This window comes from Chrysemys picta, chromosome 7, assembly GCF_011386835.1.
Source record: "Chrysemys picta bellii isolate R12L10 chromosome 7, ASM1138683v2, whole genome shotgun sequence".
Taxonomy (NCBI): Eukaryota; Metazoa; Chordata; order Testudines; family Emydidae; genus Chrysemys; species Chrysemys picta.
In genome coordinates this window covers 32,162,013-32,189,896 of record NC_088797.1, presented here as the reverse complement: position 1 = coordinate 32,189,896, position 27,884 = coordinate 32,162,013, and the positions used below count along the sequence as shown (strand labels likewise).

The 27,884-nt window shown below is 46.5% G+C and overlaps 2 protein-coding genes across 5 annotated transcripts in view; one reads left to right on the top strand and one right to left on the bottom strand.

The window, feature by feature from the left end:
* Window positions 1–27,884, top strand: part of DPF2 (double PHD fingers 2) — a 118,508-nt gene that overhangs the window by 40,207 nt on the left and 50,417 nt on the right. The gene's annotated exons all lie outside the window — the stretch shown is intronic.
* The window catches only part of CHRM1 (cholinergic receptor muscarinic 1), a 46,029-nt gene continuing 31,763 nt past the window's right edge, over window positions 13,619–27,884 (bottom strand). For 2 of the 3 annotated variants that reach the window (XM_024100375.3, XM_065553012.1), the window contains exons 2-4: window positions 19,094–19,203; window positions 16,513–18,250; window positions 13,619–14,870 (exon numbers count right to left, since the gene is read on the bottom strand). In XM_024100375.3, coding sequence (XP_023956143.2) covers window positions 16,539–18,170 — 1,632 coding nt within the window. In that variant the 5' untranslated portion in view covers window positions 18,171–18,250; window positions 19,094–19,203 and the 3' untranslated portion in view covers window positions 13,619–14,870; window positions 16,513–16,538. Of the gene's footprint in view, window positions 14,871–16,512; window positions 18,251–19,093; window positions 19,204–21,029; window positions 21,164–27,884 lie in introns of those variants that run through there. The other variant, XM_065553014.1, reaches the window with a different exon arrangement.

Here is a 27,884-nt window from a genome sequence, read left to right as displayed (position 1 = left end):
TTGTGCTTGGCTAAAGCATCTTCCAGAAAGGCCTCCAATCTTTGTTTAAAGATGTCGAGACGGAGAATCCACAACTTCCTTTGGGAGTTTGTTCCAATGGATAATCACCCTTGATAGTGCTTTATTTCTAAGTTCAATTTAACATTATAAGGCCAGAAGGGAGCATTGTGATCATCTAGTCTGACTTCCTGTATAACACAGGCCAAAGGACTGCTCTGCATTAACTCCTCTCTTAACTAGAACCTGGCTTTAACTTCTAGTGTTTGGTTCAAGTGTTTAACGCTGTACCTTGCTCTGCTAGTTTAAAGAGCCCTTCAGTACCTGGTATTTTCTCCACATGAAGGTACTTGGACACCATAATCAAATCACCTCTGTCTCCTTTTTGAGAAGCTAACCAGAATGAGCACTTTAACTCTCCCAGCATAAGACATTTTTTTCCATCCCTCAAATCATTTGGGGGCTCTTCTCTGCAACCTCTCCAATTTCCTATCATACTTAGATATCTACCTTGCTGAATCTGGGCCATCCGGAATATTAAAAAAAACTTTCTTCCCCTTTAAAAGTAATGAATGGTCTAGAATGGCGTCTGAAGCTACTATTTGTATTGCAGTATCACACAGAAGCCCTAGTTATAGAGGCCAGGGGCAGCTTGTGCTAGGTGCTATACAAATGCAGAACAAAGAGATGGTATCTGTCCCCAAAGAGTTTGCATTCTAAATAAAGCGAAGGAAGGATTATCATTTCCCATTTTATGCATGGGGAACTGAGGCTCAGAGAGAAGTATTTTCCCAAGGAGTCAGTGGCAAGAGCTAGGACTTGAATCCAGATGTTCTGAGTGCCAGGCCAGTATCTCAGTTCAGCTCCAGTGCTGGACCAGAATTGATGCAGAAGGGAGAGGCATGTTGTCAGGGTTCCCTGCCCACTCTGAACTCTGGGGTACAGATGTGGAGACCCGCATGAAAGACCCCATAAGCTTATATTTTACCAGCTTAGGTTAAAAACTTCCCCAAGGCACACATTCTTTTCTTGTCCTTGGATGGTATTGCTGCCACCACCTGGTGATTTAAATAAAAATTCAGGGACGAGTCACTTGAAATCCCTATTTCCCCAAAATATCCCCCAAGCCCCATCACCCCCTTTCCTGGGGAGGCTTGAGAATAATATATCAACCAATTGCCTTTAATGTAAGTACAGACCAGACCCTTTATCTTTAGGACACTAAAATCAGGTTCTTAAAAGAAGAACTTTATAATAAAGAGAAAAGTAAAAGAATCACACCTGCAAAATCAGGATGGAAGATAACTTTACAGGGTAATAAAAAGATTTAAAACACAGAGGACTCCCCTCTGGACTCAGCTTCACAGTTACAAAAACAGGACTAAAACTACCTCTTAGCATAGGGAAAATTCACATGCTAAAATAAGATAATCTAATGCATTTCCTTGCCTTACTTACAATTTTTGTAATCTTAGATTAATCATATCAGGTATGTTTTCAGGAGATGTTGTTCCTGCGTGGTCTCTCTCTTGGTCTGGAGAGGGAACAATCAAAAAGAGCACAAACAAAACCTCCCCCCCACCCCCCATTTGAATGTATCTTTGGTCCTTTTGGTAAGTGCCAACCAGGTTTTCACCTTAACCCCTTACAGGTAAAGATTCAATACAGCTGCCCAGGAGGGATTTTATGCTACCCTTATCTATATGTTTATGACATGCCCCCCTAAATCACAGATGGTGCTGGACAGCCTGTTCCACACTGGCTGTGATTTTTTTTCCTGGAGCTCTAGGAGAAAACAAGAGTTAATAAGACACATGCACCTCTAGACGTACTACTGATTATATAAAACTAACAATATTTTCCACATGTTAAGGACGATTTTAACCAGTTGATTCTGGGAAACTTTCACAGGAGAGTGCATCAGCCACTTTGTTAGAAACCCTTGAAATGTGTTGTATTTCAAAATCTTGGAGAGCTAAACTCCATCAAAGAAGTTTTTTGTTATTTTCCTTGACAGTATGAAGCCACTTCAGTGCAGCATGGTTGGTTTGCTGATGGAAACGCCGTCCCCAAACATATGGGCGTAGGTTTTCCAGAGCGTATACAATGGCGTAACATTCCTTTTCGGTGATTGATCAGTGGCCTTCCCTCTCTGACAGTTTTTTGCTGAGAAACACGACAGGATGGAATTCTTGATCCAGTCCTTCCTACATTAAAACTGCTCCCACACTGTGCTCAGATGCATCTGTGGTTACTAAGAAAGGTTTGTCAAAGTCTGGGGCCCTTAGCACAGGGTCAGACATGAGTTTCGCTTTAAGCTGGTTAAAGGCCTTCTGACACTCTTCAGTCCACTGAACTGTATTTGGCTGTTTCTTTTTGGTCAGGTCTGTCGGTGGGGCAGCAATTTGGCTGTAGTGCGGTACAAATCACCTGTAATATCTGGCCAAGCCTAAGAAGGATTGGACTTGTTTGTTTGACTTTGGGACAGGCCACTTTTGGATAGCATTCACTTTGGCTTGTAGGGAGTTGATAGTTCCTTGACCCACCTGGTGTCCAGGGCATGTCACTCTGTTTAGGCCTATTTGACACTTTTTAGCCTTAACAGTTAGTCCTGCCTCCCTTATGGGCTCGAAGACTTTTCATAGATGCTCCAGGTGTTCTGCCCATGAATCAGAAAATATGGCCACATCGTCAAGGTAGGTGACTGCAGATTCTCCCAATCTCGCTAAGAGACTATCTACAAGTTTCTGGAAGGTGGCGGGTGCATTTTGCAGTCCAAAAGGGAGCACATTAAATTCATACAGCCCCTTATGGGTGATGAAGGCTGACCTTTCCTTGGCGGATTCATCTAGTGGTACTTAGCCATACCCCTTGGTTAAGTCTAAGGTAGAGGTGAAATGGGCACATCCCAGTTTTTCAAATAGCTCATCTGTGCGTGGCATTGGATAGTTGTCTGGGTGAGTTACAACATTTAGCTTACAGTAGTCCACACAAAAGTGAATGTCCCCATCTGGTTTGGGAACTAGAACCACTGGAGATGCCCATGCACTTTCAGAGGGGCGGATTAGACCCATCTGTAGCATGTCCTGGATCTCCCTTTCTATAGCAGTTTTGGCTTGAGGAGCCACCCAGTAAGGTTGGGCTCTAATTGGGCGAGCAGTACCTGTGTCAATGGACTGGTATACCCATTCGGTCCTGTCTTGGAGTGGCTGAGAACATTGGTGTGAAGCTAGTGCCCAGCTCCTTGATCTGCTGTCGCTGCATACGTCCAAGGGTCATGGAGAGGTTCACCTCTTCCATGCCACCAGCACTTTTTCCTTCATAGTAAACACCTTCAGGCCCACTCAGCGTCATCTCCTACCTGGGCTGTAAACTGACAAACCTTTAATTCTCTGGAATAAATGGGCTTTAAAGAATTAACATGGTATACTTTAGGGTTGAGGTGGGGCACCCTATGAAGTAGTTAACAGCTCCCAGGCACTCTTGGACCGTAAATGGCCCTTCCCACGACGCTTCCATCTTATGGGCCTGGAGCACCTTCAAGACCATGACCTGGTCCCCTACTTTGAAGGAACGCTGTCTGGCATGTTTATTATACCAGGCCTTTTGCTCTTCCTGCGCATCTTTTAGGTTTTCTCTAGCAAGGGCTAAAGAGTCCCCGAGGGCATTTTGTAGGTTGTTTACAAAGTCCAGAATGTTAGTTCCTGGAGAAGGCATAAACCCCTCCGATTGCTGCTTCACCAACTGTAATGGCCCCTTAACCTCATGGCCATACACAAGTTCAAACAGTGAAAACCCCAAACTTGGATGTGGTACAGCCCTGTAGGCAAAGAGCAACTGCTGCAACACTAGGTCCCAATCATTGGAGTGCTCATTTACGAATTTACGTATCGTGGCCCCCAAAGTCTCCACCAGGCTGTTTGTTTAATGGTAAGGGGTGGCAACAAAGTGGTTCACCCCATGAGCTTCCCAAAGGCTTTTCATGGTCCCTGCCAGGAAATTAGTTCCCAAATCTGTAAGGATGTCGGAGGGCCAGCCTACCCTGGCAAAAATGTCTGTTAATGCCTAGCACATTCTTTTAGCCCTAGCGTTGCTTAGAGCTACTGCTTCCGGCTATTGGGTGGCAAAATCCATGAAAGTCAGTATGGGGACTGCTTTCCTCTGGGTGTCTTTTTCGGGGAAAGGACCCAGAATATCCACAGCTGCTAGATGAAATGGAACCTCAATTATGGGGAGTGGCTGGAGAGGGGCTTTGACCTGGTCTTGGAGTTTTCCTACTCTTTGACACACCTCACAAGACCGGACATAAGTAGAAACGTCCTTACCCAGTCCCTCCCAGTGGAATGACCTTCCCAAATGGTCTTTGGTCCTGTTCACCCCAGCATGGCCACTAGCATGATCGTGGGCTAAGCTTAAGAGCTTTACCCGGTACTTAGTTGGAACTACCAACTATCTTTGAGGATGCCAGTCTTCCTGGTGCTACCAGGAAGAGTTTCCTTGTATAAAAGTCCTCTTTCTACAACTAACCGGGATCGATTAGAAGAGCTGAGAGGTGGTGGGTTGCTCCATGCCACCGTTCAAGCTCCCTGGAGGCTTTCATCTGCTTCCTGCTCGGCCTGGAACTGTTCCCTTGATGCTGGAGACATCAGTTCTTCACTGGATTGTGGACTTGGGCTTGGTCCCTCTGGAAGTGGTGTAAGTGATGGGGTTGTTTTCATTGACTGTGAACCGCTCTCCGCTGGTGCACTGTGTTGGATTTCAGGCTCCGGCTGAGCTGCTTGTGTAAGTTTAGCTGCAGCTGCCAGTGCAGGCTCGTTGGTGCCCTCTGGCGTTGGAGTTGCAGACGGGGTTGCAAGTGCTGGATTCAGTGCTGGCAATGGTTCTGGTGCTGGTTGCTCTGCCAGTTCTGGTTCTGGGACTGGTTCTGGTTGGGTCTCTGGGACTGGATCCACTACTGCTGTCGCAGATGTTGGCATGGGGTCCAGTTCCACCATCTCAGTCTGGGTGTCTGGTAACATCGATGGGGCTCTGGTAGAAGGCTCAGGAACAGGGATAGGTGTGAAGGCTTGCTTAGCCTGGCTGTGGGTGACCATTCCCACCCTCTTGGCTAGCTTCACATGGTTGGCCAAGTCTTTCCCCAGCAGCATGGGAATGGGATAATCATCATAGACTGCAAAAGTCCACATTCCTGACCGGCCCTCGTACTGGACAGGCAACTTGGCTGTAGGCAAGTTTAAAGAGTTTGGCTTGAAGGGTTGAATTGTCACTTGGGCCTCTGGGTTGATGAATTTGGGGTCCACTGTGCTCCAGTGTCCATCCACGTGATAACCCCTTCTTTCCGCCACACTCACAGTTTTCCTTTGCTCTGAGGGTATCTGGGAAACATCTGGGCCTGAAGACCTTTGGTGTGATTCCGGTGTAATGAACTGTAATCTGTTGGGGTTCTTGGGGCAGTTGGCCGTCACATGCCCCAGCTTGTTACATTTAAAACATCACCCAGCTGACTGGTCACTGGGGCAAGGTGGGTTGCTGGAGACTGGTGTGGTGGGACGATAAGGTGTTTGGGGTTTTCCTTGGAGTGTAGGTGGGGCCTTGGGCTGCCCCCGGTGGTAGGGTGTTGTCTCAGGTTGCCCGTTCTGATATCCGCTCCAACTGCTACTAGCTTTTTTTTTTTTTCCCTGCCATCTCCACCCATTTGGTTCTGATCTTCCCCGCTTCGATTACAGTTTTGGGTTTCCCATCAGGATGTACCTTTCTATTTCCTCAGGAACACCCTCGAAGAACTGCTCCATTTGTATTAGGAGAGACGGATCTTCCAGAGATTTAACACCTGCTCCTGATATCCAGGCATCCCAATTTTTTACAGTGTGGTAGGCGTGTCAGGAAAATGCCACGTCTGGTTTCCACCTTAGGGCTCTGAACTGCCAACGGGCATGCTCGGTTGTTAGCCCCATTCTAATTCTGGCCTTTTTAAAAAAAAAAAAAAAAAAGTTCGTAGTTGTTCATGTGCTCTTTAGGCATTTCAGCTACCACCTCTGCTAAGGGTCCACTGAACTGCAGCCTCAGCTCCACCATATACTGGTCTGTAGAGATGCTGTACCCAAGGGAGGCCCTTTCAAAATTTTCTAAGAAGGCCTCTGTATCATGGCCTACCTTGTAGGTGGGGAATTTCTTGGAATGGGGAGCAGTACCTGGAGAAGGACTGTTAGGGTATCTGATAGACCCAGCTTAGCCCTTTCCAGCTCTAAGCATTTCAGCTCTAACTCCGTCTCCAAGTGTTTCGCCTCTGCCTCCAAGCGTTTCTCCTCTTTTTCTCTCCTCCACCTCCAATTCCAACCACTTTAAGTCCAGTCGTCTTTCATGTTCTTTCTGTTTCTCTTTAGCTTCCAATCTGGCTAATTCCAGTTTCTTCTGGACCTCACTTTTCGTCATCTTTGCTAACCTTCCTGCCCTTAGCCTAGCCTAGCCCGAGAGCTAGGGAAAAAGGGGAAAAAAAAAAAAAAACTTGTGAATTCCCTTGCTATAGCTTAACTACTCTGCCCTCAGGCAAAGAGAAAAAAACTCCAGCTGTTCTTAGCTTAAAAAAAAAAAAGTGTCCTTTTAAAATCCTGAGGTCTGTGCTTCTGGTTCAAAATGATCCCACCACGCTGCCACCATGTCAGGGTTCCCTCCCCACTCTGAACTCTGGGGTACAGATGTGGGGACCTGCGTGAAAGACCCCCTAAGCTTATATTCTACCAGCTTAGGTTAAAAACCCTCAGGGCACAAATTCCTTTCCTTGTCCTTGGATGGTATTGCTGCCACCACCAAGTGATTTAAATAAAAATTCAGGGACGAGTCACTTGGAATCCCTATTTCCCCAAAATATCCCCACCAAGCCCCTTCACCCCCTTTCTTGGGGAGGCTTGAGAATAATATACCAACCAATTGCCTTTAATGTAAGTACAGACCAGACCCTTTATCTTTAGGACACTAAATCAGGTTCTTAAAAGAAGAACTTTATAATAAAGAGAAAAGTAAAAGAATCACATCTGCAAAATCAGGATGGAAGATAACTTTACAGGGTAATAAAAAGATTTAAAACACAGAGGACTCCCCTCTGGACTCAGCTTCACAGTTACAAAAACAGGACTAAAACTACCTCTTAGCATAGGGAAAATTCACAAGCTAAAACAAAAGATAATCTAATGCATTTCCTTGCCTTACTTACAATTTTTGTAATCTTAGATGAATCATTTCAAGTATGTTTTTCAGGAGATGCTGTTCCTGCGTGGTCTCTCTCTCGGTCCAGAGAGGGAACAAACAAAAAGAGCACAAACAAAACCTCCCCCTCTTCCCCGATTTGAAAGTATCTTCTTTCCTTATTGGTCCTTTTGATCAGGTGCCAACCAGGTTATTTGAGCTTCTTAACCCCTTACAGGTAAAGATTCAGTACAGCTGCCCAGGAGAGATTTTATGCTACCCTTATGTGTATGTTTATGACACATGTACAAGCTGTGCAAGCTTCCTACTTTCAGCTCTCTAGTGCTATTTTATAATCCATTGGTCCCACACGAGATATGGGGACATCAGCGCATCCATCAAACACACCCAGAAGACACTGATATCACTAAATCGGATGCATCATTGGGATGAATCGTCATTAGGCTGGCAGATCCTTAAACATGTGCCTATTGTACTTCATGAAGCTCTGGTTACAGCACAATATCATATGGACACTAAGGGACAGTGAAAGGCTTTAAGGTGGCTCTGAACCACTGGGTACAATATGCTGTGATTCTGCCTGTGATGTGCCTCAGATGCCCAGGAAGGCGTTATCAGGGGAAAGACATTTTTATCATTGGTGCTTGTGCAACCTTATTGATGGAAGTCCTTTGGGTGTTTACTGCAGAGATAGCGCATGTGCACCCCGTACCCCATGCCTAACCACTAGACCCCCCACTCCTTTCCCAGAGCTAGGCATAGAACCGCAGAGTCCTGGCTCTCAGCCCTTCTGCTCTAACCACTAGACCCCATTCCCAGAACCAGGAATAGAACTCCAGTTTCCTGTCTCCCCAAGTGTGTGTTACGGATCTGAGAACATTGAACTTCCTAGTACTGACTGCTCTATCCTGCTCTCATTGCTAAACGTTCAACTTCCTAGAACTATTAGAGGATGCTTGTCTATGTATATAATTATTTCTTCCAGTTGTTAAAAATAGGATCATGTCACTGTTGGGGAAGGGTGTGTGTGTGTGTGTGTGTGTGTGTGTGTGTGTGTGTTTTAATACAGCATGACCTTTCCCTGCAATGCTAGCTGTCGCCAGAGTTTTACATCCTTGTATCTTAATGGCAAAAAGCAATAGCTGCAGGTAAGACAGGGTCAAGTATTCAGTCTAATGGGGATAGAAGCAGCTGTGACTTCAGTGTGCAGGGTGGGGGAAGTGGATTTTATTAACTCATTCTCCCCCTTCACCTCCTTTGTTCTTTCCTTGTGCTGAAATGCTTTTAGCACCAGATTCAATTCAAACCAAACCAAACCAAGCACTGCAGCACTTTGTAGTCCTAACACCTTCCACTAAAAATATTTTGTCTGGCCGTTGTGATCTGGATGGCAGCATGGCCCAGTGGCACTGTACTGGGACTTGGGATACGTGGGTTCTATACTCAGCTCTGCTGCGTGTGGTCTTGGGCAACTTCCTTCCCCTCTGTGCTTCTGTTTCCCTTCCCACCCTTTGTCTATATCAGTGGTCTCCAACCTTTTTACGTACAAAGATCACTTTTTGAATTTAAGTGAACCCCAGGATCTACCGTGCCCTGCTCACTCCACCCTCCCCATCGCTCGCTCTACACCACCCTCACTCACTTTCACCAGGCTGGGGCAGGGGGTTGGGGTTCGGGAGGGGGTTCTGGCTCTGGGCTGAGCCTGGGGCTGAGAGGTTTGGAGTATGGGAGGGGGCTCTGGGCTGAGCCTGGGGCAGGGGTTAGGGTGCAGGAGGGTATGCAAGCTCTGGGAGGGAGTTTGGATGCAGGAGGAGGCTCTGGCTGGGGAAGAGTGTTGGGGGGCAGGAGGGGATATGGAGTGCTGGCTCTGGGAGAGGGGTCATGGCTGGGGCAGAGGGTGCAGGAGGGGGTAAGGGTTGCTGGCTCTGGGAGAGGGCTCCTGCTGGGCTACACCTCAGACAGGGCTAAGGCAGGCTCACTGCCTCCCCCAGCCCCATGCTGCTCCCAGAAGGGGCCCCTGGGGGGGGTACATGGCTCCGCACACTGCCCCTCTTTGCAGGCACTGCTCCCGCAGCTACCATTGGCCACAGTTCCCCATTCCCGACCAATGGGAGCTGCGAGGGTGGTGCTGGCAGGCAGGAGCAGCATGCAGAGACCCCTGCTCCCCCTCATCTCCCAGGACTGCGAGAGTGTGCTGGCTGCTTCCGGGAGTGGCGTTGAGCTGGGGCACGCAGGGAGCCTACCTTAGTGGCAGCCCTGCTACAGCCAGAAATCGCGATAGACTGGGAGAGTCTCCAGGATCGACAGGTTGGTGACCACTGCTCTATATAGACTGTAAACTCTTGGGGGTAGGACTGTCTCTTACTGTATCTATACAGTGCCTAAGACAATGGGTGCTGATCTAGTTTGGGGACCTGTAGGCTCTACTCTAATAATGTTAACCTTCCATCACCTAGAGGGCCTAACTCAGCTTGGGGGCACCATTGAGCAGGGTGCCATTGACGCATGGTGAAAGACAATCCCTGCCTTAAGGAGCTTACAATCCAGGGCCTGATCCAGGCAAGACTGTTGCAAATGCTTAACTTTATGCACTGTCAGCATTCCAAATCCATGGGATTTACTTGCAGTGTGTAAAGTTAATGTACATAAGTCTTTGCAAGGTTGGGGCCTAAATAGAAAAGACAGATACAAAGTGGGAGAAGGAGGGGATTATTTCCCCCATTTTACATGTGCAGAGAGATTAGTCACACATGGAGTCTGTAGCAGAGCTAGGAATTAAACCCAAGTTTCTTGAGATGAGCTAGTTGGGTATTTTGCATTGAAACAGCATTTGTCAGAAAATGCTAAACAGCCAAAACAGAAACCTTTTGCGGGAATGTATCTGCTTCAACTAAACTTTCATTGAAAGAGGTTTCTCCAGTCCAGGGTGAAAATGTGACCGAACTCAGAATAATCAATAGCCCTGTCTAAGTGAGGCAGAGCAGGGACCTGAAGCTGGGTCCCCCTTATCCCTGCTCACTACTGAGCTATTGACTGTTCTGGAATGGGGGGTGTCTGTCTTCTGCTCTTGCTCTCTTGGGCTGGTTTTTACAAAAATGCCTTGGTTTTGTCCCAGTACAGAACGGGAAACATTTTTTAAATGTTCATGAACCAGGAAAACAGTTTCCTTCCCCATTCAATTTCAGACCTAATGTAGTGCCACCAGCCCATTCTTTCTCGACAGGGAAACATGCTGCCTCTTTTTTTAATGATGTTTTCCCTATAATAATGTTATATACAACTGGCTGGAGTCAGATGATCAGATTCTTCTCCTATGAATGCAGGTGTAAATCTGGAGCGAGGTTCCATTTAACTCAAGGGAATTAGCCTGCTTTTACCCAGCTCCGGGTGAGATCAGAATATAACCCTCATGATTTTAAATAACCATTCACTACTTTAAATTAGGGCACAAATCAAATGATGGCAGCGTGCTGTATTGGGATGAGTTTCAGTCATCTACTGGAGCCGTGGCGATACGTTACAGGGAATTCCGAGAAAAGCAACAAAAGATGATTAAAGACCTAAGATTTTCTTAATGCTATAATAGTGTAGAGCAGGGGAGGATTGCAGGAGAGGATGCCCTGCTCTAGCACAATGGGGCCTTGATTACAGTCAGGGCCTCTTGGTGCAACCATATCTTAAAACAAAAACCACTATTGTAAAGCAACTTTGTTTTCCTTTTTATTTTTTCAACCAAATAAATATGAAGAACATTGACATAAACACCAGCCCAACTGGACCCTGCATGAGGAAATGTCAGTATGTACAGTCCTGTGTGATCAGGGTTTTGCAGCTTTGCCAATTCTCATGCTCAATGGAGTTTTCTTTCAGCTCACAGCCCCTGAAGTTATGATTACGTGAGACTCTGTTTACATATATTTTAAAAAAGTTTCTAGTGAAAAGCTTGAAAATGTGACCTCTAAAGGCTCAGAAACCAGAAGGAAAATATGAATCTTTCCCTCCTCGCTCCCCCCAAGTTTACTATTTGGCTTAAAATCATGAGATTTTTTTTTTTTAAATCTTGTGATTTTGGAGCTTGACTTGTGATTTTTGCATGCTTGGGGTTTGTAACTCTCATAAACATGTTTTGGTCAATGATTTATTCATATTAAACATTCAAGAGTCACAGGCTAAAGAAAGGTTGGAATCATGGCACAAAGAGGAAGTGGATTGGAGGACTGCCCCTGACTTCCCACTGGGATATCTTTTCTCCGCTGCTGGGACATCTTCAGGAAATAGCACTTAGATTGATATATCTTTTCTCCGCGGCCTGCCGGCATGTTGCTCCCAGGAGTGTTGATGCGAGTTCGGAATGTGGAGAGTGCTTATGATCATGGTACAGAATAATTCATTCTTCCTACCCGGGGAGCATCTGAGTCCTCCTTGCTTGTCTCTTCCCCCAGGGGAGAATGGATCAGAGGATCTCTGGGGGAGGGACAGGCTGGGTAGCTCAAATATATCCATCCATGTGAGGCATAAAACTGTTGGAGCTATACTGCTGCTTGAAGACTTTGTGGCAAAAGCTATGTGTGTACAGGATGGAGCAAGGAATAATGGCCTCTGCAGCAGATGGCTAGCTCAGGACTTTGCATGGTAGCCTGGGACTTGGGAGACCCAAGTTCAGTTCTCCACTTTGTTGCATGACTGAGAGCAAGTCACTCTGGCCTAGATCCTCAAAGGTATTTAGGTGCTTAGCTTGCATTGATTTCAGTGGCTAAATATCTTTTGAGACTGGTCCGTATTCTCTCACTGCCTCAGTTCCCCCTTTGTAAAATGGAAAAATGCTTTCCTACTACACAGGGTAAAGAGAAATGTATTAAAATTAGGGCTATCAATTAATCACAGTTAACTCAAAATTAATCTTGATTCAAAAAATTAATTGTGATTAATTGCAGTTTTAATCGCATTGTTAAATGATAGAATACCAATTGAAATTTATTAAATATTTTTGGATATTTTTCTACATTTTCAAATATATTGATTTCAAATAGAACACAGAATACAAAGTGTACACTGCTCACTTTACATTATTATTTTTTATTACAAATATTTGCACTGTAAAAAGATAAACAGAAGAAATAGTATTTTTCAATTCACCTCATACAAGTACTGTAGTGCAATCTCTTTATTGTGAAAGTGCAACTTACAAATATAGATTTTTTTTTGTTACATAGCTGCACTCAAAAACAAAACAACGCAAAGCTTTAGAGGCTACAAGTCCACTCAGTCCTACTTCTCATTCAGCCAATCAACCAGCATTGTAAGGTATTTACGTGCCAGATATGCTAAACATTTGTATGCCCCTTCATGATTTGACCACCATTCCAGAGGATGTGCTTCTATGCTGATGAAGCTCATTAAAAAAATAATGAATCACAAATTTAATTAACGCAACTCCTTGGGGGAGAATTGTACGTTTCCTCTATTTTACCTGCATTCTGCCGTATATTTCATGTTATAGTAGTCTCGGATGATGACTCAGCACATGTTGTTCATTTTAAGAACACTTTCGCTGCAGATTCCAAAGAGCGCAAAGAAGGTACCAAATTGAGATTTCTAAAGATAGCTACAGCACTCGACCTAAGGTTTAAGAATCTGAAGTGCCTTCCAAAATCTGAGAGGGACGAGGGTGGAGCATGCTTTCAGAACTCTTAAAAGAGCAATGCTCTGATGCAAAAACTATAGAACCTGAACTGCCAAAAAAGAAAATCAACCTTATGCTGGTGGCATCTGACTCATGATGAAAATGAACATGCGTCGGCCCACTCTGCTTTGGATTGTTATTGAGCAGAACCTGTCATGAGCATGGACACATGTCCTCTGGAATGGGGGTTGAAGCATGAAGGGACATGTGACTGTTTAGCACATCTGGCACATAAATATCTTGCGACACAAGCTACAACAGTGCTATGACAACACCTGTTCTCACTTTCAGGTGACATTTTGAACAAGATGCGGGCAGCATTATCTCCTGCAAATGTAAACAAATTTGTTTGTCTGAGCAATTGGCTGAACAAGAAATAGGACTGAGTGGACTTGTAGGCTCCAAAAATAAAACAATATAAAATTTTAAACGCAGTTTTTTGTATATAATTCTACATGTGTAAGTTCAACTTTCATGATAAAGAGATTGCACTACAGTACATGTATTAGGTGAATTGAAAAATACTATTTCTTTTGTTTTTTACAGTGCAAATATTTGTAATAAAAAATAGTGATCACTGTACACGTTGTATTCTGTGTTGTAAGTGAAATCAATATATTTGAAAATGTAGAAAGCATCCAAAAATATTTAAATAAATGGTATTCTATTGTTTAACAGTGCAATTAATCACAAATAATTTTTTTAATTGCTTGACAACCCCAATTAAAATAGTGAGATGGCTAGATATTATGGTAATGGGGCCTATATAACCCCGTTAGAGAGATGCTCATCCATGCCCCTCTATACCACTCCAACAGGGAAGAATTTCTCTACACTAATCCTTGTGAGCAGGCCAGGGACAGAGTGAGTTATTAATAGTATCCTGTGTCCATATGGTTGAATGGGACACTTTAAGACCCTGATGGGAAGAATGGAGGTGCAACTATGCTTGCTGTCTTTCCCCACTCCAGATGTCATCTTTCCTCATGTCACCTTCAGTTTTCATCTCTCTTAGTTCAGTGTAATGATACTCTGCATCTCCCTGGCACCAGATTACAAAGTGTTTTCTAAAACTCAACCAATGAAGCTTTACCACCCATGATTGCCCAAGGTCACAAGCTCTGAGAATGGAACTCCAGAGCCCAGACACCCCCACCTTTAATCACTAGACACCACTCCCCTCCCAGAGCTGGAAATAGAATCCAGGAGTCCTGGCTCCCAGTGCCACCCTATTCTACCCCATTAGCCCTCCCTGCCCCCCAGATCTGATTCCCAGTCTCTGACTCTGAGCTGGGAAATAGAAGAACTCAAGAGTCCTGTCTACCATTCTCCTCTGCCCTAATCACTAGACACCACTGACCTCCCAGAACTGGAGCTGGAATGCCAGAGTCTTCCCCCGGTCCTTGCTTTTAAGCACTAGACGCCCTCTCTCCTCCCAGCCCAGTCTCTGACTCTAACCACTAGACACACTCATGAAGAGCCAGGAGTCCTGACTCCCATTTTCCTGGTCTAAGCAGTAGGATGGCTAGACTGCACTTGTCTCTGTGGCTGAATGGGTGGAAGGTCAAGTGTCCTCTTAGTCAAAGCATAAAGACTGGAAAGAGCTGAAAATCCCAAGAGGTCATGTCACAACCATGAATCACTGGTTTCAAGGGCCCTGTGGCTTAGATTTTAAACCAGGTTTTAAATCAGTTTATCTCAACCCCAGAGCACTACATGAGCCAGCTTTGTCCATTTGTTTTCCTTTTGATACATCCACATTCATCAAGGTTTCAAGGAAAGTCACTATCTGACAATGAGTTCAAGATTACAATAATAAACGGTGGCATGGTGTTCCAGCACCTGCCAGCTGTATCCTCACCCAGACCCCAAAGGCTGGGTTCATGATCGTCTCGGAGGAATTCCCCTTCTGGCATCACAGCCAGGTCCCATACTTCCGCTGCAGTGCAGTTTGCCTGACGTTCTTCATCCCAGCCCAGGATTTAATCTAGGGGGAAAAGGCAAGGAACAGCAAATTGAGACACTCGTAATACATTTGCTTGTTATATCTTGATAAGAGTGCTGGCACCTTGGCTTCCAGCGGCAACACAGCCCTCCCTGAGCTGGGAATAGAATTCAAGAGTCCTGGCCCCTAGTACTGACTGTTGTAACCACTAGATCCCACTCTCTTCCCAGAGCTGGGAATAGAACCCACAAGTCTTTGACTCCCACTTTCCTCCTGCTCTAACCCACCAGATCCCACTCCTAGAGCTGGCATAGAGCCCTTTTAGGAAAGATTTGGTCTAGTGTATTAATTGTTTTCACATGAGTTCCCAGGGCCAAATTCCACTCAGCAGTGTCCAGGATCTGCATTGTCCCACCCACCATCCATGCTACTTCCACCAAGTCCATTCATCCTTCAGCAGGAGGCAGTGGAGTCCCCACTCTTATATTCATAGATTATGAGGCCAGAAGGGACCACTGTGATCATCTAATCTGACCGGCTGTATAACACAGGCCATAGGACTTCCCTGAATAATAATTCCTGTTTGAACTAGAACAGATGTTTTAGAAAACTGTCCAATCTTGATTTTAAAATTGCCATCAATGGAAAATCCACCACAGCCTTTGGTAAATTGTTCCAATGGTTAATTCCCCTCACTGTTAAAAACAGGCACTTTATTTCTTGTCTGAATTCATTGGTTCTTGTTAGACCTTTGCTAGTTCAATGAGCCCTCCATTATCAAATTTCTCTTCCCCATGTAGAGAGACAAGGTGGGGGAGGTAATATCTTTTATTGGACCAACTTCTGTTGGTGAGAGATACAAGCTTTCAAGCTTACACAGAGCTCTTCTTCCCCAGGTAGATACTTATAGACCCCTTAACCTTCTCTTAGATAAGCTAAATAGACTGAGTTCCCTGAATCTTCCACTATAAAGCATGTTTTTAACTAGGATCCTAATTGTCTGCTAGACTGAAGAGCCCTCTATTCTCAAATTTCTGTTCCCCTGGTAGGCACTTAAACTGATGAAGTTTACTGCAAGGTGCATGCATGTTTGCAAGAGCGGAATTGTCCCCCTCCATGCTCTTTAACAGTGCTGGCCTTAGCCACAACTGATGACGCAGGGATACCCTACAGCAGTGGTCCCCAAACTTTTCAGGCTTATGCCTCCCCCTTACTTCTGTGCACGCCCCCCCCTCCTGGGGCTGGGAGTGGGGCTGCAGCTGGGGGTGAGGAGGGCAGGGCGGGAAGCAGACCAGGGTGAGAGAGCCAAGGCTGGGGCCGCAGCTGGGCATGGGGATGGGAGTGGGGCTGGGAATGGAGCTGCATCCAGGCCAGTCGGGGGCTGAGACTGGGGGTGTCTTGGGGCCGGGAGCCAGGCCTGCAGCTGGGGGCAGGGCCGGAGCAGAGCAAGGCTGGGTGGCGCTCCCTCCCCACCTCCTGTGGGGGTTGCCCCCCCCATCATTTTTCCGTATCCCCCTGGGGGGCACACCCCACAGTTTGAGAATCTCCACCATACAGTCTCAACAATTCATGGTCTGATTCACCCTCCACTTCCCACCTTAGAAGCTAATTTCCATTCTCTCCGCTCTCCCCCTCCCCCACCACCGCTTCATTTGGCTCCCAACACTGGCCGTGCCTGGCTCACCATTCTGGAATTCACCCCACGCCTGCTCAGTGTGCTGGAGCCCTGTGGAAGGCCACCACGTGCTTGGGCATCTTCCCCCACCTCCTCTTGTCCCAGCGGCACAGCAGCAGCATCTTAAACGTATTGCGAAAAGACTTATTGCACAGGGCATAACACATGGGATTGACAGTGCTGTTGACATAGCAAAGCCAGTATCCCAGCTTCCAGAGGCTGTTAGGAACGCAGTCCTGGCAGAAGGTGGACACCAGCACCATGATGTTATAGGGTGTCCAGGTGAGGATGAAGGCCAGCAGGATGGCGCTCAGTGTTCGGGCTGCTTTCTTCTCCTTGATCAGGGAGAGGGTCTTCCGCTGGGAGAGCTGTTTGCTCCTATTCCGCAGATGGCTTTTGCCAGTCAATGCCCCCTTCTCCTTCAATGGTGATATCTTTTTGTTTGATGGCTTCTTGGCCATGTTGGGGGACTCGGTGGCAGCAGGAGACTGCGCTAGGATCCTGCACAAGCCATTCCTTCCTGCCCATGGCCCTCCAGCCAGCTTCTCCCGGTCCCGGGTTGGCTTCTGTGTTGGCAATGGTGGCTGTGCTACACTGCCAATCATAGGCAGCCGGATCACCACCGAGCAGACACTCTGAACCTCAAAGGGCTGCTCCTCTCCCTCAGACGATGTCAAGGAATCAGGGGAGCCATCCTCCTCTTCCTCCTCCTCTGTATTGATCCAGCTCCCATTGCTGCTCTGCTCCACATATAGCTTGGCCTTCCTCGAACTGGGGAAGCAGCAGGCCTGCGTGTGGGCTTTTGCCACAGCAGAAGAAACCTTGATGGGTTGCAACCGCTCGGAGCTGCTGTTGCTGCCTACGCCACCTCCTTTAGGCCCGTTGTTGGGGGTTGGCCTGACAATGCTCTTGCTTTCTGAGCCTTGCAGGCAAGCCAGTTCCCTGGCCCTGTTCTCAGTCTCCCGGTAGATCCTCCAGTAGAGAATGATCATGATGGTGACGGGCAGGTAGAAGGCTGCAATGGCCGTGCCAAAAGTAATGATAGGCTGAGAGAGGAACTGGAGATGGCAGTTTCCTGAGGGCACTGTCCGCTCCCCAACAAAGTACTGCCAGAACAAGATGGCGGGTGCCCAAAGGATGAAGGAGATGGCCCAAGCTAGGCCGATCATGATGGCCGCCCTCTTGGGCGTTCTCTTGGCCCGGTAGGTCAAGGGCCGTGTGACAGAGAAGTAGCGGTCAAAGCTGATGATAAGGAGGTTCATGACTGAAGCATTGCTGGCTACATAGTCAAGGGCCAGCCAGAGGTCGCAGGCCACGTTACCGAGGGCCCAATGGCCCATGATGATGTAGGTGGTGTAGAGGTTCATAGACACTGCCCCAATGATGAGGTCAGCACAGGCCAGGCTGAGTAGGAAGTAGTTGTTGACTGTCTTCAATTCGCTGTTGACTTTGAAGGAGACCATCACAAGCAGGTTGCCCACCACTGTGACCAGTGAGAGGATCCCAGTCATCAGCACAATCAACACCACCTGCCACAAAGAATGGCCCCCATACAGGGTAGGTCCGGGGCCTCCCTGGGAGCCATTGAGGCCTGGTGGGACGTTAGAAAGGTTCATGGTGCTGGGGTGGGGTCTCACCTCTCCCAGAATAGCGTACTGGGATGACATTGGGATCCCACCACTCCAATTCAAAGCCCCTTGGCTGGAGGAAGAAAGGTGACTAGGGGTCTTCAGTCTGAGGAGGCCTCCTGGAATGAGGAAAGAGACTTGACTGAGCTGGGAGAAGGGTCAGATTTAGAGCTGGATGAAATTTTTCAGATATTTTTTTCCTTGAAAAATGCAGATTTGGCAACACTGTGAATTTGTGAATTCATGTTGGTTTTGCTGAATTTTCATTTCATAAAACCCTCAGCCCCCACCCCTCCAATCATAATGTTACATTTTGTAAATTAAACATTTCAATTTTTTGGTTTGAAACAATTTTTATTCAAAAATTTCCTTCAATTATTTAAAAAAAATTCAAAAATTTTAATGATTCAAATTCAAACAAAACATTGACCCAAAATATTTTTTTTAAAGTTTTTGGTTTGCCAAAAATGTTGAAAAGATTTCAGTTTTAGTTCAACTTGACATGAAATTCCCCCCACCCAAGTGCTGGGTAGCGAGGGCACTGAGGTAGGAGATCTGGGTTCATTCCTGGCTTGGTTGTTCTATGATCTTGGGTAAGTCACATTCTGTGCAGAAAAGCAGTTTTTTTTTAATGGATAGGGCACTGGGTTGGGGCTTGGGACACCTGGGTTCAATTCCTGACTCTGCTATTAATCTTGGTTTAGTCATTTCCCCTTCCCGTGCCTGTTTCACTTCTCACCTTTGTCTATTTAGATAGTGAGCTCTTTGGAGCAGAGACCATCTCTTACTTTGTGTCTGTGCAGCGCTTGGCATGATGGGGGCCCTGATCTCGGTCGGGGTCTAGGCAGTGCCCTACACACTACCATACAAATGATAAGAAGAGGGAGCCAATGGGAAGGTTGGATCTCGGGGACCCTGGAGCCCATTGCCTGGAGTGGCAAAGGAGATCACAGGATACTCACCTTGCTATCAAGATTGTTTCTTTGAAACTTCATGTCCCTTCTCCAGTCCAATGATGTTGCCATGGTAGTGGGGCACTGACACATCTAAGACGTCACATTTTGGAGGCCACCTGTATCAATGAAAAGTAGTTACTTTTTCACGTCTCTCCGACACTGCTAGGTAACCCTCAAATAGCTACATTTAGACCATGACCCTGTTTTCACCCAAGACAATATCACAACTACTGTTTATTTCAATGATGCAGGTTTGGGTCCTTAACCCTATAGGGGCCCTAGTGTACAGCTGTTCTATCTCTAGTAAAAGGGAAAGGTTCAATTTTTGCTCCAAGCAAACTTTGACAGGAGCTTAGTGTAGTGGAGCTCCACAGAGGGTAGGGGGAGGAATCTACCCTAACCTACCAGTGTGCAACCTCATGCAACAATCTCTGTCCTTGTTGCATCCAACCTTTTCTTTCGTGGTCCAGTCCATATAGTTGCAGCTCCACATCCTCCAAGCTAGGTGATCTGTTGGCTTGTTGCATACAATTCCAAGCTGCCTCCACCTAACTGCAATTAACAAGGCTATTAGGAGGTACTTTTGCCTCATTGCAGTTGACAAGGATGTAGCTAGGTGCTTTCCCAGCGGCACAGAAGGAGCCCCCAGAAAAGTTGGCAGCAGTAGAATTTGAATGATAGCAAATCAAGCTCTCCTGCTACACTGGTAGGAGAAAATGCCTGTTTCCCTGATCACTAGCATCTAGAACTGTCAAGAGCTCAGGAAAAATACAGTCCAAAAGTTTTGAAATTGACTAATGATTTTGAATGCATTGTTTTTTCAATGTGTGTAACAGGGAGGTCTACCCCTTTATAAGCCAGGGGGGTTGGGATCATCCACCTCTGTTCTAAGGCAGAGTGCCTTTAAGAACTGGTGTTTGGGTTGATCAGACCCAGCTGGAAAGGTGTCAGATGATTATAAAAGCCAGCAAATGACGCAGGTGTGGCGAGAGCTGGCAGAAGCAGAGAGAATCTGGCAGCAAACTGCTGGGTCAAGATGGGGGGAGGGGAAGAGCGATAGGGAGCAGGGTTACTCTCAGGTAAGTGGCTGGTAGAGTAGGAACTTGTGAGGTATAGGCCTTTGCAGAAAACCCTGGCTCAGGGGAAAAGAGGTGGTTTCTATGCTGAACTGCTTTATTTTGGGGTTTGCTAAAGGTCACTGCAATTAATAAATGGTGGCTTGATGAAAGGCCCTGAACAGATCCTAGGCATGGCATTAATCCTGGGCTGGAGAGACAGGCCAGCCACCTACAAGGTACAGTTTGAGACACCTTCAGAGCATCAGCTACCTGCCCTTTGAAAATCAGGCCCATTTAAGGTATCTGAAGTTGGACTGGACAGTCCCGTTTCCCCCCATGCCCCCAAATGGCACGTGAAATCAACTGGCACTTTTTAAAACCATCTTGGCCAAAATACCAGAAGGAAGAGAGTAACATGAACTGTTAATGGCTGGCCAACTAAGATTCCGGTCTGGAATAAAACAAAAATCCTTGGGAAGAATCTGCCTTAACATGGTCCGGCTTTTGAAGGACACAAGTGAAATATACTTAGACCCTTTTGCCACTGCTCCTCTTTGTTGTTACATGTGCTATGGTAGCAACTGGGAGCTCCCACCAAAATCAGGGCCCAGTACAGCCACATAGCAAGAGTGCTTGCATTCTGGACAGACAAAGGGTTATTAACTCTGTTATACAGAGGGGAAACTGAGGCACGCAGCACTGACTTGCCCTAGGTCACACGATGAGTCTGAAGCACAGCTGGCAATTGAACCCAGACCCACTGAATCACAGTCCAGAGTTTACCACCACAAATCCCTCCACCCAGTGCCCATTGTTTCTCTAAGGTCTGCCAGTGGCTCAGAGTTTATTGCATAGTAGCAGCAGCAGGAGCAAAATATACTCACCGGAGCTGATCTGTGAAGAAGTTCAGCTTCTGTGTGAATAATGCCCAATTCAGGCTGGGAGATGGGACCAATGCATATATGCATGTGCACATGCACACGGAGGTGGAGTTGTGCAAACAGGGGGAAATGCAAATATTCTCATGGGGAGACACACCCCTCCATGCAACTAAACACCAGATGCCTGGAAATAACCGATGAATTCTTGGCACGTTTAATAACCGGGATTCCTAAGAAAGAGAGAAACCTGTTTCTTGTCCTTGTTTCTGATTCCGAGTGTCGGTTAACAGAGACAGCTGTGGAATAAGGAAGGAGGCACGATAGTGAATAGGTTCTCAGCTTTGCAAAGGAAACCACAGCCCAGTCTTAGGAAGGAATTAAAGCGAAGCTCATGTAACCCTTGAAAAGTCTGTTTGGCCAGGGGTGCAATAGTAGACTTACAAATGGCTATATATGGCATACAGCACTTGGGAAAGACAAAGAACCACACCAACAGGGCACTGAGTTGGGACTTAGGAGACCCAGGTTCAATTGCCAGCTCTGCCACTGGGCTGCTGCGTGACCTTGGACAAGTCACTTCCCTACTCCGTGCCTCAGTTTCCCCATCTATAAAATGCAGATAATGATATTGACCTCCTTTGTAAAATGCTTTAAGATCTATGGACGGAACGTGCTATGGAAGAACTAGATATCATTTTTATTAACGTGTTGTATCCCAGGGCTGGCTGAAAAATACTAATTTTTCACCAGAAATTTAAAAAAAATCACTTTTCCCCTTCAAAAGTTTGCAGAAAGTTATTTTCGTCTTTACCCAATTAAATATTGGAAACCAAATGTTTTTGGTCTTCCTTACAAAATTTTCATTTGTAGAAAACTAACATTTTAATGAAAACGTTTCTATTCTCATTTTGTTTTGTTGTTGTTAGGGGGCGGAAGACAGGATAATTTTGATCAAACTAAAAATGAGAAAATCTGTTTTTTATTTAAAAAGTAATTTTTGGTTGGGGGGAAAAGGTTGTTGACTTCCTCTATTTCACACACTTCCAGGAATAGAAAGAGAACCAGACCTCCCAATACAAAAAATAACTCAAATATTTTTCTATTTTGTTTGCAGTGTTGTAGCCATATTGGTCTCAGGATATGAAAGACAGGTGGGTGATGAGTGAGATAATTTCTTTTATTGAACCAACATGTGTTGGTGAAAGAGACAAGCTTTCGAGCTTTCAGGTGAAGAAGAGCTCTGTGAAGCTCGAAAGCTCGTCTCTTCACCAACAAAAGTTGGTCCAATAATAGATATTACCTCATCCATGTTGTCTCTCCAACATTTTTCTAGTCTTATTTAGTGTATCTAAGTTTAATAATAATGAATCTAGCTAAATTCTCATTGTTATCTAATCTAGTTTTATTTGTTTTATCTAATTTTATAATCCTCAATTTAAAAAAACCCCTAATTTTATTTTAACCTAATCTTATTTTTGAAAATTGGACGGCATCCCTCTCCACATATTATTTACTGTATCACAGCAGCTCCTACTAGCCCCACCTGATCAGGACCCTGTTGTGCTAGTTGTTGCTCGGGCACCCAGCGAGAGAGAGTCCCTGCACCAAAGGGCTTATAATTACACAGAGGAAGGTTGGGAGGGAAAACAGAGACACAGGGAGGGTAAGGGACTTGCTGAGGGTCATACGGCTGGTCAGTGAAAGAGCCGGGCATAGAACCCAGGTCTAGTGAAACCTAGCCCGGCCTAGCGCTAGCTGCTGGGCCATTGCTAAGTATTCTAATGAACGACCTGTGTGCAGTATAAATGGATGGAATCAGAGCAGTGTAACTATGTGTGTGTGTAATTTTATTATCTGTACCGGGATAGTGCCCAGGAGCCCTGGTCATGGACCAGGGCCCTATTGCTTTAGGTGCTATACAAACACAGGACAAAGAGATGAAAGCTTCCTGCCTCAAAGAGCTTCCAGTCCACATAAATCTACTGTGATGATTAACGTTGTCTTATGCCCTATACTGCTGCTGGTTTATGGAGTGGCTTAGCTCAAGGGCTCTAGTTTTGGAAAAGATGTAGAAGGCCATGCTGCTTTTCAAAACAAGTTTAAACAAGCATCTTGGAGGCTGATCTGGTGAAGGTTTTCAGCATCTCCAGCTCCCCCAGTGGCAGCAGGCAGTACTACACCCTGCAGCACTTCAGTCACATGACTCATGTTCCTGGAGTGTTGCCCACTTCTAAGCCCTGGTCTAAGATTTCTTTATCAAGAGACATGATTTTGGCTGGGGTTGGAGCCAGTCATACCATGAAGTGAGAAGCACCAGCTTTCTAGTGAACTTGAGTCTTCTAATTGGCTATCTGCCCAACTTGTCTGCCTCCTGGGGCAGACTAACCAAATAGAGCTGCTGCAGGCAGAATTCTCTTCCCCTCTCCCTCTGGCTCCCGCTCCCCAAGACCCCATAGCAACCCAAAGCCATACCTACAGGAGGGGAGGAGGGAGCTAAAGAGCCCAGCAGCTCGGGACAGCTCTGCCTCCCCCCGCCCCGAGCAATTCAGACAGGATGGTGATTCTGCTCCTTGTCCCCCCGCCCCTGGCCTGCAGCACTCAGCCTGGGAAGGGGCAGAGAGGGTTAAAGAGCCCCTGGAGTTGCCCCCCAGCCAGGAAGGGGTAGGGAGGATCCCACTCAGCTCCCCAACTAGGAGAGGGGGGTGAAGAGCCTCAGGAGGAACAGAGGTGAGGCTGGGGGGCTGAACTGAGCAGGGCTGGACTGAGAGGGGCTGGGGAGCTCAGCTGTTGGGTTGGGGGGCAGAATTAATTGCTGGACAGGGGATGGGTGGATGAGGGGGTGAGAGCTCCTGCAGCAGGGGCCAAAGTGACCTTACCCAATACATTCTGGGGAGTGGGCAGCACTAATTGTCGATAGGGTTGCCAACCCGCCAGTATTGGCCTGGAGTCCCCCAGAGCCTCTCTCAGAATCAGCATTGATCTCCTGGTGACTATTGAAAGCAATCCAGGATATTTTAAGAAAATGACATTACGTCATGTTGGGGGGAAAAAATTTCCCGGAATAGCTTCAGTCAGAGCTGGCAACCCTCACTGTCGTCATTCTCCCCCCCCCCCGTTCCCCCCCCGTCTGGTGTAGGCAGGGGAGTTCAAACATCAAAAGACAGACCAAAATGTACAATAGTCTTTAAATATCTCATTTTCTAGGCTGACCTTGATTTTTCTGGGTCTGAATCACTATTTCTGATCTCTTGAGGTTGGTGATACTGCTAGTAGCAAGGCTGTTGGTACAGCTGAGCCCCAGTAAATCTTAAGGACCAGGCAGCCCTAGGTGATATTCACTCCTGTGTAGAGGGGCCAGCACAAAGCCTTTGCACCATTTAAGGTGAGAGAGTCTTTGCTGGGTCTTTGTACGGGGTGAGTTTCACACATTAATACACTACAGACATCTTCTGTGCACCAAGTGGGGATAAAACAAGTGTTTAGGGTCAGACCCTCAGCTGTTTCAAACAGCATCACACTATGGAAGCCAATGTAGTGATTTGCACCAGCTGAGGATTTACACTAGCTGGGGATCTGGCCCATTTTGTACACAGGGGAGGGTAAAAGTTAAAGTGTGTGTTTCCCCCTGAGGAGTAGACAGCTGTGTAGTGCGCCTCCAATCAGTCCTACCAATCTAGACTTCAGTTTCAAGATGCTGGGGGGCGGGTGGGGGGAGAGGGGGAGGAGACAACTCCACCCCCCCCCCCCCCCCCCCCAGATGACAGATCAGTCATTCATTTCCTAACCTTGTGGAGGTTTTTGTATTATTAGATGAGGTTTTAGCTAAATGAAATCTGGACTGGTGACTGGGAATCCATAGCTGTCTCATGCTATTTCAGTCTCTGCTTCATGCACAGCCTGGCTCCATGAGAGGATGGGGATAGCGATAACACAGTAATCGGAGTGTTTTTCTGGGCCAGGCCTCAGTGTAGGAGTCACTGGATGGAATTCTTAGGGCAGTGTTGTACTAGATGATCACACTGGTCCCTTCTGACCTAAACTCATTGGTCATCCTCATCTCAGAAATGGTCCCCTTTGGCCTAAGATCTATGTCTCTCTGGCCACCCAAAAGATATAGTGGAAATAATGGGAGGGCTTCAGATGAGTAATGAGAAGAGACTTGGATAAATTGGTTTCAGTGTGGGAGGGGAGAAACCTATTTTCTCTCACTATTTCTCTCCTCTTTTTTCAGTGGAGAATTATTTTTAAAGTGAGTGGTTGGCCCCCCTGCCCCCTACCATTGAAACAAAACAACAATTAGAAATGTTTGCTTTTTGTAATGTTTTCATTCTAAATAAAAAGGAAAAATTCCAGCACAATGAAAATGTATTTGTTTAAAAAGCCATTTTTGTCCAAACAAACAACTTGGTGAAATTTTTTTTTGACCAGCTCTATTCATCCCATTAGTTACTGCTATTCATTTTTATTATTTGTATTAGGAACATAGGACTGTAGGGCACCTCCTGTATCACTGAGTCCAGTCCCTGCTATTGTAGGCAACCCTGTCATAGAATCCCAGAAACAAGGTTGTTTGCCTTCCAGTCCTCTTATTGGGAGGCCGTTCCTAAACCTCACTGCTCTGTGGAATTGTAGTAGCACTTAGGAGCCCCAGTCATGGGCCAGGAGTCGGACCCCATTGTGCTAGGCACTGTACAAAGACAGAACAAAAACCTAGTCCCTGCCCCAGGATGCAGCTTGGCTGAGCAGCGGCTCCGGGCATGAATCTTGCTACACACTAATGTCCCACGGATTCCATCTTGTTCCCAGTCATCCCTCCAGCCCCTGCCAAAGACTTCCTACTTCTGGTTGGTTTGAAAGGGAAGAGAGGGTTTCTTTTCTTTACCTGTTACAGCTCACGAGTGACTGCTGGGTTCTGGCAACCCAAGCAGCAGTGATGGGAAGTGAATGGTACATGAATAATTGAAGGGGGAGGTTGGGTCTGCGTGATGCTGTGGAAGCAAAAAGCAAGATGCAAAACCCCAGAGACCGATCCTTTCCCAAGCACCAGGAACTGCGTTTCCCCCCCGCCCTTGCTCCTCCTTGGCATCCTTTAAAGGGTTCAGAATGCTTTCTCTACACTCTCAGACATGCTCCTTTAATTATACTGGGGTTTTTAAAATCTCACAACACCCCCCTAGTTAGAGTGGTAAAAATGTGGGCAAGATTTGGGCTAATGATACTGAAATTCCTGCCTTGAGATCCACAGATGGGGGGGGGGGGGGGCACATTTTCAGCTGGCTGCCCGGGGAGTCTAGGGAGAACTTGGGCAAGTCATTTAGCTGGTCTGTGGCTCAGTTTTCCCCTCTGTAAATTGGGGATAATAGCACTGCCCTGTCTCTGAGGGGTTTTGTCACATTAAAGATAGTGAGGGGCTCAGATACTATTGTGGTGGGAGCCATATAAGTACCTTAGATCCAGTTGTTACATGCTTTTATGTGAGCAATTTAATCCCCTTGGGCTTTGCGAGTGAAGATCCCAATTCCTCCCTTGCACAGATCCCTGCTAGTGCCAGTTCATCGGTGTTTGATTTTCCTTGTGAACATAACCCTCAGCCCCTTGATTCCCTGGCTCTATTACTGCCCTGTAATTCAAGGGATGGGATTGATCAGGTGTGTTTTTCACAGCTCAGGACAACTTCTGATTGGAAGGGTGCAGAGGAGACTGTTGGAGAAGTGTCAGAACTTTTCTCCTTTCTTTCTGGAGGGTGCCCTGCAAGTCATGTCCCTTTAAAATGGGATCAGATGATGGCATGGTAAGAAAATTGAATTAGGCACCACACATGGGCTCTACTTGTTAAATCTGCCTGTGTTTAGAGGTACTTTGCTTTTAAGCCTCCCAGTAAAAATCTGCCACCCCTGTTGTTGTTATTGCTTCTGCATAGGTTGAAATTGGGTGTGATTCTGTTTGGAAGAAAAGAATCCTTAGTGTAATCTGTTTATTTACAGAAATATAAACAAAGGTCCATTTCCCTGGCAACATGTGGAACATACACGCCATGTGCAATTTCCTTCCTCAGAAATCCCACCCTGAGCTCCTCCAGCCAGCACTGCGCCCAAGAAGAGGTGACCTCTATCCCCGGCTTTCTTTAAGGCTATGGCTACATGGTAAACTAGGGTTCTGATTTCCCCTGTTCGTGCACATGTACTTGTGCTAGCTCTCATCAAGGAAGCAGGAGTATAAATAGCAGTGTAGTCGCAGGAGAGGCACGGCTTAGCCGGGCTGAGTACAAACCCGGATGAAACCGGTGGGTTTGTACTTGGCACAGCTAAGCCGTGCCTTCGCTGCTGCTACCCATGCGGTCTTGGCCACGCTGCTATTTATACTCGCACTAGCGCAAGTCTGTGTACATGAGAAGGGGAATCACTCCCCTAGCTTGTAGCCTAAGAGCCATTGCTTCCCTGAGCTTCGTCACCTAGAACCAATCCTGCAACCTCTGTGTTTAAAATCTTTAGGGAAAAGAACCCGGGAGCCCTGACTCCCAACCCCTGTGTTCTAACCCTAAGACCCTCTCAGGGCTGGGACTAGACCCCCGGAGTCCTGATGTACAACCCTCCTGCTTTAACCTCTGGCTCTTCCAGAACCTCTTACTGAGGCTCTGGCTGCACTTGCCCCCGCACTTATTGACCTTGCACAGCCTATCTGTGGCCCCATGAAGTCATGTCAACCTCCTCCTGGTGGCCATCCACCTAACCAGGAGGAGGAAGCTTGACAGGGGAGGGTTTTTGTGGGGGGAGTGCACTCTGCCAGTCACGGGACTATTTCCTGTCCCTTGTCTGATCATTCTCTGGGCAGAGTTCCTCCAGGTGGTGTCCATTAACT